This window comes from Budorcas taxicolor, chromosome 15 (assembly GCF_023091745.1).
Source record: "Budorcas taxicolor isolate Tak-1 chromosome 15, Takin1.1, whole genome shotgun sequence".
NCBI lineage: Eukaryota > Metazoa > Chordata > Mammalia > Artiodactyla > Bovidae > Budorcas > Budorcas taxicolor.
The window spans coordinates 80,559,936-80,571,925 of NC_068924.1; the positions used below are offsets into that span (position 1 = coordinate 80,559,936).

Sequence of the window (11,990 nt, forward strand, 5' to 3'; positions counted from 1 at the left end):
GCAACTAAACACCACTTTTAAAAAAATAGGCCAAGAGAAATAAGGAAGCTGAGGAAATTGTAACACACAGCAGTTTTTTGCAGATGCTTATGATCAGTTAATATTTAGCTAAAAAGGTCCTCGTAAGTGACCACACGTCTGTGACTTTCTCTGAGTCTTACAATCAGAGACATTAGGCCAGGAATCCTAATCATACTTCCAGTGCTTCTCAAGCTTTCTGAAATTATTGCCCCTTAAAAGAGCTTTTTTAGATATTTTCCTAACTACTCTCCCTCAAGAAAATTTAATACCAAAGATACACCATACCTCTTTTTGTCTTCTGAGGTTGTCTGAAGGAGCACACCTCATTAAAACATCCAAGACTTTTCTGGCTTGCAAGAACCAATTTTTGCCCCATGGGTGTCATACCCACACTGAGAATGAATGACCATACGACATTAGTTGTTGTTCAGTCGCCCAGTCGTGTCCGACTCCCTGTGACCCCATGGACTGCAGCACGCCAGGCCTCTCTGTCCATCACCAACTCCCAGAGTCTACTCAAACTCGTGTTCATGAAGTCGGTGAGGCCATCCAACCATCTCATCCTCTGTCATCCCCTTCTCCTCCCACCTTCAATCTTTCCCATCATCAGGGTCTTTTCTGATGAATCAGCTCTTCACATTAGGTGGCCAAAGCATTGACATTAGACCTTAATATAAGTGTTTCCCCAAAACTTGGAGACTCACACAATATTAACATATGTAGAGTTATGTTGTCTGGGGTCTTGCAAGAATTTGGAAGGCATAGAAATTGGGCATTTTCGTGTGTGTGTGGACTTGTGTGCAGTAGTGAGTTGGGAGCTGTATAATAAGGCCCACTGGAGCTCCAACACTAGCAGAAGAAGGTCCATTCTGTCTCCACACTCACATCCAATAAAATTCCCTTTACTATTCTCAAATCAGGCCTGGTCCTGAGGGACTAGTGAGCACACCAGGGGCACTTTGGGAGAAGAAGAAGAGCCGTGACGATGTGATTCCCTGAGGCTGCCTTTTCCAACATGAAAGTTGAAGAGAACAGGTTGACGTCCAGAATAACTAACCTTCAGAAGAACTTCACCTTCTAACGTGCTATTTCCCCAGCAGCACAGACACTGAGACCCAGCCGCCCAGTCTCAGAATGTGCGGATTCCTGCCTGGATGCTGCAGGATTTAGGTAAGGACGTTGAGCCGTCAGAGTGTGACGCACTGTGGGTTACACATAAACGGTATGAGCATGAAAAATAGACCTCGTATATCACGTGCTGCAAAAAGAGCAGAAAACTTTAGGGGCCATAAAAAGTGGTATTAAATATTGGGAAACAGGAATCTCTTCCTACGAAGTTACAGAGATGGAGGCAGCATGGTTAGCGAGAAAGCAGTTTGTATCTGATGGGATGACTGACTTGCGTAAGGGGAGTAGAGCTTTTTCCAGCTCAGGGTTTGTCCACAGGGATCCATGTGGATCACAGAGTCCACAAGATGCGTGCTTCCTTTAAAAAGGTGATCTTAACCCCAAATTCTCTTAAAAAACTATGGCGGTTTCAAAGGCAGCCTCATATCTGTACATTTCTTGTGACTCAACGGTTCTCTTTTGTCTTTGCTCCAGAGGCAGCTTTATTTCCAAACCTGATGACACTAAAGCCTCTGTCTGCTTGTGTAAGTCACACAAGTTCATTGGAACAATAATAAGCAAGCTGGTTCAAAGAGAAGCTGTTCTATTGAATAGCATTTTGCTGAGTGACTAGCGCACGCGCGCGCACACACACACACACACACACACACACACCTCTCATAAGTAACCCTTCAGGGAAGATGCTGTTTGTTTGGATTGGCAGGGGCGGTGGGGTGGGAGAAACGAGTGGCTGGAACGTCCTGGGTACTTTACACAGAGACTGTTACAGTTTATTCCTTGTGCTGCCCACTGAAGTAAGTGTTCTGCTTCCCTGTTTACGAGGGAAAATCAAAGGAAAGTAGAGGACTTGATCCGAGTGTCAAAGGAGGAAGTGGTGGGATTCCAGTGCTGATGCTCCCCCAGAGCTCTTAAGCCTGTCTCACACTGCATCACACTGGATGGTGCATAACATTGCATCATTCTAGACTGCTCTTACATTTTAGAACTGAGGATCAGAGGCACAGAGAGGCAGCAGAACTTTCTCGAGGTCACAGAACTATTTTATAGCCTGGAGCAGAAAACAAATCTCTCTATCCCTAAGGCCAAGTCAAAGACATTAACGAAGGGTTTCTTATGTTTGTCTAGATCCTTTTTGCTCATTCACGCACAATCCGATGCCAAGGCTTGTAAATCAGGATGTGCACTTACCAGCGAAGTTTATTCATTAATTTACAAAAAACCAAACTACTGAGCACCTAACATGTGCCCCAGACTAAGGAAAGCTTGGATGGCATTCAGTTCAGTTCAGTTCAGTTCAGTCGCTCAGTCGTGTCCGACTCTCTTGACCCCATGAATCGCAGCAGGCCAGGCCTCCCTGTCCATCACCAACTCCCGGAGTTCACTCAGACTCGCGTCCATCGAGTTGGTGATGCCATCCAGCCATCTCATCCTCTGTCGTCCCCTTCTCCTCCTGCCCCCAGTCCTTCCCAGCATCAGAGTCTTTTCCAGTGAGTCAGCTCTTCTCATGAGGTGGATGGCGTTAGGACAAATGAAATACTGAGCAAACAGGATGGGCTTGAGATGTAACAGGAAATACACGGAACTGAGGAGAGACAGAAAAAATTAGATGGAATAACCCGTTATAGGCGCCAGAAAGGGCGTCGTAAAAGGATGTCAGGAAAACGCTCACCGAGGAGGAGACTCGGGACCTGAATGCTGAAAGATCGGTTCGGTTCAGTCGCTCAGTCACGCCCAACTCTTTGCGATCCCATGGACTGCAGCGTGCCAGGCTTCCCTGTCCATCACCAGCTCCCGGAGTCTGAAAGATCACTGCTCATCAGTGAGAAGATCATGAGAGTGGGAGGGCATGGTAGGTGGGGAGAACAAGGGGAACACAGATCCAAAACTGTGGGCCTTCCCTTCTAGTAATACCAGTCCTTCGAAATCATCTCTGACGTCACCTCCTCCAGGAAATCTCCCCTAACACACTGAAAGCGATACTCGGTGTTGTAGACTGCAGGATATACATTTCCTTTGCCCACGAGGGCGTGAATTTCCCTGGAAGTACAAAACTATTTGTTAATTTCTAAACACTTCATCTTTTTCCTGTGCTCAGTGTTCTTAGAAGACTTTGGGTTTGACTTTATATTCCAAAATGTGGCAAAAAGCATGTGTCATGCAGTTCTTTTACTTTTTCCTCAAGTACCTGTCCTCTGAGATTTGGAAATATTTGCCTCGTTCTCTTATTCTCTTTCCCTAAGACCACATGGCCCTTACCTCCATGGAATTCTCCAGGCAAGAATACTGGAGTGGGTTGCCATTCTCCTCTCCATCAAAGCTGTACCTGGAGGAATAAATGTCATCCAATGGCCTTGAAAAATCACACCAGGGTGTCGGAATTTATCTTTTGTGGACTTACCCAATCTCAAGAGCTGAGTGCACTCCTGTTTTTCCTTTTATCTGTGGTTTACGTGACAACTGTGTTAGCAAATGTTGCCATCATGGTCACTGTGAGCTGTGAGTCTCGCCTCCAGACCCCCATGTACTTCCTGCTCCGCAACCTCTCCGTCCTGGACATCTGCTTCTCCTCCATCACCGCCCCCAAGGTCCTGGCGGACCTCCTTTCGGAGAGAAAGGCCATCTCCTTCCGTGGCTGCCTCACACAGATCTTCTTCTTCCACCTCCTCGGGGGCGCAGACATCTTCTCCCTCTCGGTGATGGCCTTTGACCGCTACGTGGCCATCTCCAAGCCCCTGCACTATCTGACCCTCATGAGTCGGGGGCGGTGCACTGCCCTCATCGTGGCCTCCTGGGCGGGGGGCTTCGTCCACTCCATCGTGCAGATCTCCCTGCTGCTCCCCCTCCCCTTCTGCGGACCCAACGTCCTGGACGGTTTCTACTGCGACGTCCCCCAGGTCCTCACACTCGCCTGCACGGACACCTTTGCCCTTGAGCTCCTGATGATTTCCAACAACGGCCTGGTCACCACCCTGTGGTTCATCCTGCTTCTTGTGTCCTACACAGTCATCCTGACGATGCTGAGGTCCCACTCCGGGGAGGGCAGGGGCAAAGCCATCTCCACCTGCACCGCCCACATCACGGTGGTCACCCTTCACTTCGTGCCCTGCATCTACGTCTACGCCCGGCCCTTCTCCGCCCTCCCCACCGATAAGGCCGTCTCCGTGACCTTCACTGTCATCTCCCCTCTGCTGAACCCCCTGATCTACACCCTGAGGAACCAGGAGATGAAGGCAGCCATGCGGAGGCTGAGGAGACAATTCATGCTTTCTGAAAGGAGATAGTCTCCTTATAGATTGTGGATCAAGATGTAAGTATATAATTGAAATATTTTCTTAAAATATTAGCTGTCATATTCAGGGGCTCAACTGTACATAGACAATTAACTAGACCAGGATGGTACAGGTACAAAGGACCGGCAACCTGGAACACCTGTATCGGAAAGGAACACCAGCAGGAAGTTTTGGGAAAGAACCTAGTTCTTGAAGAGTAATTGACAACAAGCCAGGCACAGATGCAGACTGTACTAGAAATGGGTGTCCAGACAAAGGGTGAAGGACAGCACTCTGACATCCAGGCAGGCAGTAGGCCACCAGGGCCTCTGTCTCAGCAAAGCAGGGATACAGCTTCTGGGTCCCAGTGCAACAAGAGTTACCCTGTGACTATTTCCTAAGCATATGCTTGTTACCAAACTCTGTCCAGGGACATTCTTCTCTACCATTTCTGTTCTGTCAGCAAATTGGGGCCTGCTCTTTCAGTCAGCTCATCTATGAAATACACTGGCACAGCCCCCACAACCATGTTACATGTAAAGGGTTTTAGTTTTGAAGGATCTACATTGCCTGCCAGTCTCTGTGACTCTGTCAGACTTAGACGTGACCTGGGACTCATACCATCTGATTTGGTGAAGTGGCCACATGTAAGTACAGCCAATGGGACTGCCTGCCCTACTGCCCACAATACGGCCTCAGGCAGAGGCTAGTTTGGCTGAAAATAGAAAAAAGTATATCCAAGCCAATAAATGCTTTTATTTTTCCTATGTGTACCTGTTTACCATTTCCCTTATTGCAATGTTTTAAAAATTCCATAAAACTTCCAATTAGTACATCAAATTCTCCTTTATATTCTCAGGGTCTAAATTAGTGTCTGACCCATAAAAGCTTTAAATAAGTGTTTCAAATACTTGGAAAGGGATGAAATGAATGTATGTAAGAATATGAGACCAAATTCTACTTAATCTTGGTTTTTTAGTATTTAAAGATGACATTACTTCTTCAGGGACTTCCCCAGTGGTCCAGTGGTTAAGCATCCTCACTTCCACTGCACAGATTTGATAGGGGGCAGAGGTGTGATCCCTGGATGGGAATTTGATCCCACATGTCATATGATGCAGCCATAAAAAATAAAAAAATAAAGTAACATTGACTTTACTTCTTGAACAGATGCTCTTTCATAGAAGTCAAAGGAAAGGAAACGATTGAATCAGAGTGTACTATGATCTTCACTGTAAGCTTTATACAAGACCACATCCCTTTGTTTTAATTTACTGGGGCCAGGTAGGTTTTCCAGTTTCTAGTTTCTTAAAGTCTAGAAAGATAACACAGTGCATGTATTGTAGATTTCACTGTTTCTCCTATGTCATACCAAGTGAATTGTTTCTATTTCATGAAACGAGGCACCGATGGAACTTCAGGCATTTTCTATAGCAGCTATACTCACCACATTTTGACTGAAAATGTCACCCACAGTAAAATACATTTGCACTCTAATAACAGCTAGGGAGTAAAAAAGGAGAGCTGCCAAATTACACATACTCACCAATTTAAGATGCATCTCAATTTCAGGGACATTCAAATGTGAAGGAAAGAAAAGATTCATCTTAGAATTTAACAAACTCAATATTCAAAAATACAAAATAATCAGTCCCTGTCTCATGCACGCACATACACTTTCCCAAAGAGAGACAGACAGAAAGCAAACAAGTTTTATTTTGCCAATCCTATGTTTTAAGGGCACAAAAAACTGCCATTAATTCAGTATTTCAAAACAGACTGTTTCTAACCAAATTCTGACCACCTATAACACCTTTATTATTGTGGGCATTATGTTATATATTATTTATATTTGTTTCTTAGTATTAAAATAAATTTTGAAACTCTAGTATTCCTCACTTTAGGGACCAAAGATACTGCTACTACAATTCCATACTGTGAAGTAAGGAAAATATTTCTCTTATCTTATGGAAACCTGATAAGATATTCCATTCTAGAAAAGATCCTGTTATTCCCCAAAGACCCAGGCACATTCGAGAGTTACACTTCTTTGGTGGAACAAATAAATATATGCTATGAACTTGTAGCCTACTAAAGAAAAGAAGACTCAAAGCATTGAAAATTTACAGGATGGAAGAGACCATATAATTTCCATAGAAAATATAGTTAATAAAAATTGGCTAAAAGAGAAAACACCTTAGCAAATCAATAATTATAGATGAACCAAAAAAATTGCCAAAGACAGATCCTTTGAAAAAATTTTAGATCCAAATAACTTTGTGGATGATTTTCAATAAATATTCAAGGATCCAGTAATTCCAATTTTCTTTTAATTTTTAGAGCACTTCTTAATACATTCCATAAGGATACCATAACCCTATTGACAAACTATATAATAGCATCTAATTGATCTAATAATATCATATATCTAATGTAGGTAAACATACCAATCACATCTTTAGAAATAGATGTAAAATTCTTGTAAAATATTTGCAAGTTCCACAGCAATGCATTATGTAATAACAGCAAGGTCAAGTAGAATTTATTCCAGTTTCAAAAAGAAATATTAATATAATTCACTGCAATTATAGAATAAAATATGAAAAGGTGCAATTATTTCAGTGGCTCAGAAAATATTCATCATAAATCAGCCCACATCACTGGAAAGCCAGGATAAGAAGCCAGGAACTGAAAAAAAGAAAGCGACCACCTCAATAAAGAATATTATCAGGAACTATATAGCAAGTCAGAGAAGGCAATGGCACCCCACTCCAGTACTCTTGCCTGGAAAATCCCACGGACGGAGGAGCCTGGTGGGCTGCAGTCCATGGAGTCGCTAAGGGTCAGGCACGACTGAGTGACTTCACTTTCCCTTTTCACTTTCATGCATGGGAGAAGGAAATGGCAACCCACTCCAGTGTTCTTGCCTGGAGAATCCCAGGGACGGGGGAGCCTGGTGGGCTGCCGTCTATGGGGTTGCACAGAGTCAGACACGACTGAAGCGACTCAGCAGCAGCAGCAGCATATAGCAAGTATTATGTGTGTGCTCACTCTTTGGGGTCCCACAGACTGTAGCCCACCAGGCTCCTTGGAACTGTCCTTGAAATTTTCTAGGCAAGTGGGTTAGCCAGTCCCATCTCCAGGGGATCTTCCCCACCCTGGAATCAAACCCCGGTCTTCTGCATTGCAGTTAGATTCTTTACCATCTGAGCCACCAAAACTGTTAACTGACAAAAAGCCTGAAGGAGGAAAACTACCAGATTAATATTATCTGGATTTATGAAATATTATTAAAAGATCCAACCCCATGGATTCAGTAACCTCTTTTTTTTTTTTCTTTTGAAGGCTTATTGAAAATATTAACTATTTGGCTACCTGATTTTAAAAATAAATCTAATATAAAGGCTAGTCCACAGGCAAGGTGGGTCTTCTTATAATCCAGCCAGCAGCTCTGGAGCACCAGTACAAGCCCTGGTAGCTGTTGTGACCTTTCATTAAGAGGCCTCATGTTCTGAACACAGGGATGCTTTAGTTCAGATAGACATTAAGATTTAGTTCTGAAATCTGAGGACACAATCCACAAGATAAAATCATAGTATTTTCTCCTATTACAAAGATCCAGTATGATAACTCTTCCATATTAAACTACCTTTCCAGACAGGCAGAAATTATGCTTGCAAAAACACAGAACAAAATTGCTCAGAACGTTTAAAACTCATATTTGAAAAGCAGTTCACAATATTACATCTAAATTGCACAGAAGACCCCAGTGATCACTAGCAAATCTATCAGTCCAGTTTTTCCAACCCAAGCAGCTCCAAATATTATACTTAATGACTAAATATTAAAACAGTTTTTATTACTGTCCTTAATAGAGGATAATACCTGCTATCACCACTAATATTAATTATTGCACTTCAATTCATTTACAACTCAAAAACACAAGAAAAATGACAAAGCATAAAAATGTGGGAAAATTGAGGGGGGGAGTCATTATTCTCAGATATTAAGATGCTACACCACAAGTTCTGTAAGGAATTCACTGAAATATTATTGAAAATAACAAAAGTAACACAAATAACAAAATAACAAAAATAACACATAAAATCAAGTTACATGAACCATTGTTTTCTGATACACCATCAATATCCATAGAGAAAAAAGCTATTTGAGGCAAAATGGAAGCATGCATATCATGAAACAAAGTCTTGACCTAAGCATGCACACTCATTGCTTCTTGCAAACATCCACTTACATGCACGTCAGAGTTCACAAGAAGAGAAGGGAAAAGCTTAGGACAAAAAAATAAATATAAAGCAGAAAACCAAAGAATTGAATCCTCCTCCACCAGTGGAAGGGTAAGCTGGATAAAAAATCATCCCACCGGCAGAGATTATAGTGAAACTTGTTTGCCTCAACCTGAACTTCATGTGGAAAAAGAATCATTTCTGAGACTTCAAAACCCTGACACAAGTCTCAGATTGAAGTTTGCACTGCCTATGAAATAGGAAACACCAAAAGGAAGAATTAACAGCAATGCAGGGTTAATAATGCTTTGTGATGCCTGAAAGAAACAAATATTTCCCTTATCTGAAGGCATGCATACTAAACCTAAGACTTTGAAGATTTCCACATAAAAAGCTTGAGCACAAATTCATAGAACAAAATTTTAAACGCATGCAGAAACAAGTCAGTATTAGAAAGAATCAAAAGACATAACCAAGGACTTCCCTGGTAGTCCAGTGGTTCAGAATGTATCTTTCAATGCAGGGGAGAAGGGTTCAATCCCTGGTCAGGGAACCAAGATCCCACATGCCACAGGGCAGTTGAGCCTGTGAGCAGCAAATAGTCAGCAGGCCACAACAAAGACCAACACAGTCAAATAAATAAAACAACCAAAGCACAATGTGACCCTCAAGGTCTTTGAACACAGAAGTAACCAGATACAGAACACAAAGTAAATTCAAAGCTAAAAACAAAAATTAAAGTTTTTAAATGAGCAAGAAAAAAGATAATAAAAGAGAAAAGTAAATTCGTAAACAGAATAAAATAAAACTTTTAGAAATGAAAGCTGAATATGAACTGAATAACTCCCTGAAATGGGACACATATGAGATAGAATATACAAGAAGGACGGTAAAGATACATAGGAAAGAAGATGAACAAATCTAATAAATAATATATCTGACATGAGTTCCAGAATGAAAAAAATAATATGAATGAAAAAATAATAGGAAGGGTCACTATTTTATGAGATCAGTTCAGTTCAGTCGCTCAGTCGTGTCTGACTCTTTGCGACCCCATGAATCGCAGCATACCAGGCCTCCCTGTCCATCACCAACTCCCGGAGTTCACTCAGACTCACGTCCATCGAGTCCGTAATGCCATCCAGCCATTTCATCCTCTGTCATCCCCTTCTCCTCCTGCCCCCAATCCCTCCCAGCATCAGAGTCTTTTCCAGTGTGTCAACTCTTCGCATGAGGTGGCCAAAGGACTGGAGCTTCAGCTTTAGCATCATTCCTTCCAAAGAAATCCCAGGGTTGATCTCCTTCAGAATGGACTGGTTGGATCTCCTTGCAGTCCAAGGGACTCTCAAGAGGCTTCTCCAACACCACAGTTCAAAAGCATCAATTCTTCGGCGCTCAGCCTTCTTCACAGTCCAACTCTCACATCCATACACGACCACAGGAAAAACCATGGCCTTGACTAGACGGACTTTAGTCAGCAAAGTAATGTCTCTGCTTTTGAATATACTATCTAGGTTGGTCATAACTTTTCTTCCAAGGAGTAAGCATCTTTTAATTTCATGGCTGCAATCACCATCTGCAGTGATTTTGGAGCCCCCCAAAATAAAGTCTGACACTGTTTCTACTGTTTCCCCATCTATTTCCCATGAAGTGATGGGACCAGATGCCATGATCTTCGTTTTCTGAATGTTGAGCTTTAAGCCCCAACTTTTTCGCTCTCCTCTTTCACTTTCAGGCTTTTTAGCTCCTCTTCACTTTCTGCCATAAGGGTGGTGTCATCTGCATATCTGAGGTGATTGATATTTCTCCTGGCCATCTTGATTCCAGCTTGTGTTTCTTCCAGTCCAGCGTTTCTCATGATGTACTCTGCATAGAAGTTAAATAAGCAGGGTGACAATATACAGCCTTGACGTACTCCTTTTCTTATTTGGAACCAGTGTGTTGTTCCATGTCCAGTTCTAACTGTTGCTTCCTGACCGGCATACAGATTTCTCAAGAGGCAGGTTAGGTGGTCTGGTATTCCCATCTCTGTCAGAATTTTCCACAGTTTCTTGTGATCCACACAGTCAAAGGCTTTGGCATAGTCAATAACGCAGAAATAGGTATTTTTCTGGAACTTTCTTGCTTTTTTGATGATCCAGCGGATGTTGGCAATTTGATCTCTGGTTCCTCTGCCTTTTCTAAAACTAGCTTGAACATCAGGGAGTTCACACTTCATGTATTGCTGAAGCCTGGCTTGGAGAATTTTGAGCATTACTTTACTAGCGTGTGAGATGAGTGCAATTGTGCAGTAGTCTGAGCATTCTTTGGCATTGCCTTTCTTTGGGATTGGAATGAAAACTGACCTTTTCCAGTCCTGTGGCCACTGCTGAGTTTTCCAAATTTGCTGGCATATTGAGTGCATATAATGGGGAAATTTTCACAACTGGTGAAAAATACCAATTCTCAGATTCATAACATATCATCCTAGAATACTTGAGGAATAGAGTCACATATAGCCACAAAACTATAAATCACAAAAGTCAAAACGAGCATCACTTCTATACACTAACAACAATCTATCAGAAAAATTAAGAAACCAACTGAATTTACAGCTGCATCAAAAGAGTAAAATACTTAGGAATAAATTTAACCAGAGAGATGAAATATCTGTTCACTGAAAACTATAAAATACTGATTAAAGAAATTGAATAAAATACCAATAAATGGAAAGATAATCCATGCTAATGGACTGGGAGAATTCATATTACAAAATATACATTCTACTCAAATATAGCTACAGAATCCATGTAATCTGCATCAAAATTCCAAAAGCAATTTTCACAAAAATAGAAGAGCAATCCTTAAATTTGTGTGCTACCACAAGGACTCCATAGTCAAAGCAATCCTGAGAAAGAAAAAAGCTAGAGGCTTCTCACCTATCATTTGAAACTATACTATAAAGCTATAGTAATCAAAACAGCATGATACTAGCATAAAAATAGACATAGAGAGCAATAGAACAGAATCAAGAACCCAGAAATAAAGCCATACAATTGCAATCATTTAATTTATGGGGCTGGAGGTGGGGGAAGCCAAGAATATCCAATGGGGAAAGGATACTCAGTTCAATCAGTGATGCTGGGAAAGCTGGATAACCACATGCATAATATCAAAATTGGACCCGTATCTTACATCACTCACAAAAATTCACTTGCATGGATTAAATATTGCATGGATTAAATACCAGGTCTAAGCATAAGACTTGATACCACAAAACTCCTAGAAGGAAAGTGGAGGGAAAGCTCCTTGACTCTGGTCTTGGCAATGATTTTTTTAATCTGAC

At 41.9% G+C, this 11,990-nt stretch overlaps 1 protein-coding gene across 1 annotated transcript; it reads left to right on the forward strand.

Annotated features, from left to right (window-relative positions):
- Positions 1–3,494: 3,494 nt before the first annotated feature.
- Positions 3,495–4,430, forward strand: LOC128060292 (olfactory receptor 4D11-like). Its single transcript, XM_052652675.1, has one exon. The coding sequence runs from the start codon at positions 3,495–3,497 to the stop codon at positions 4,428–4,430; it is 936 nt and encodes a 311-aa protein (XP_052508635.1).
- Positions 4,431–11,990: the final 7,560 nt, after the last annotated feature.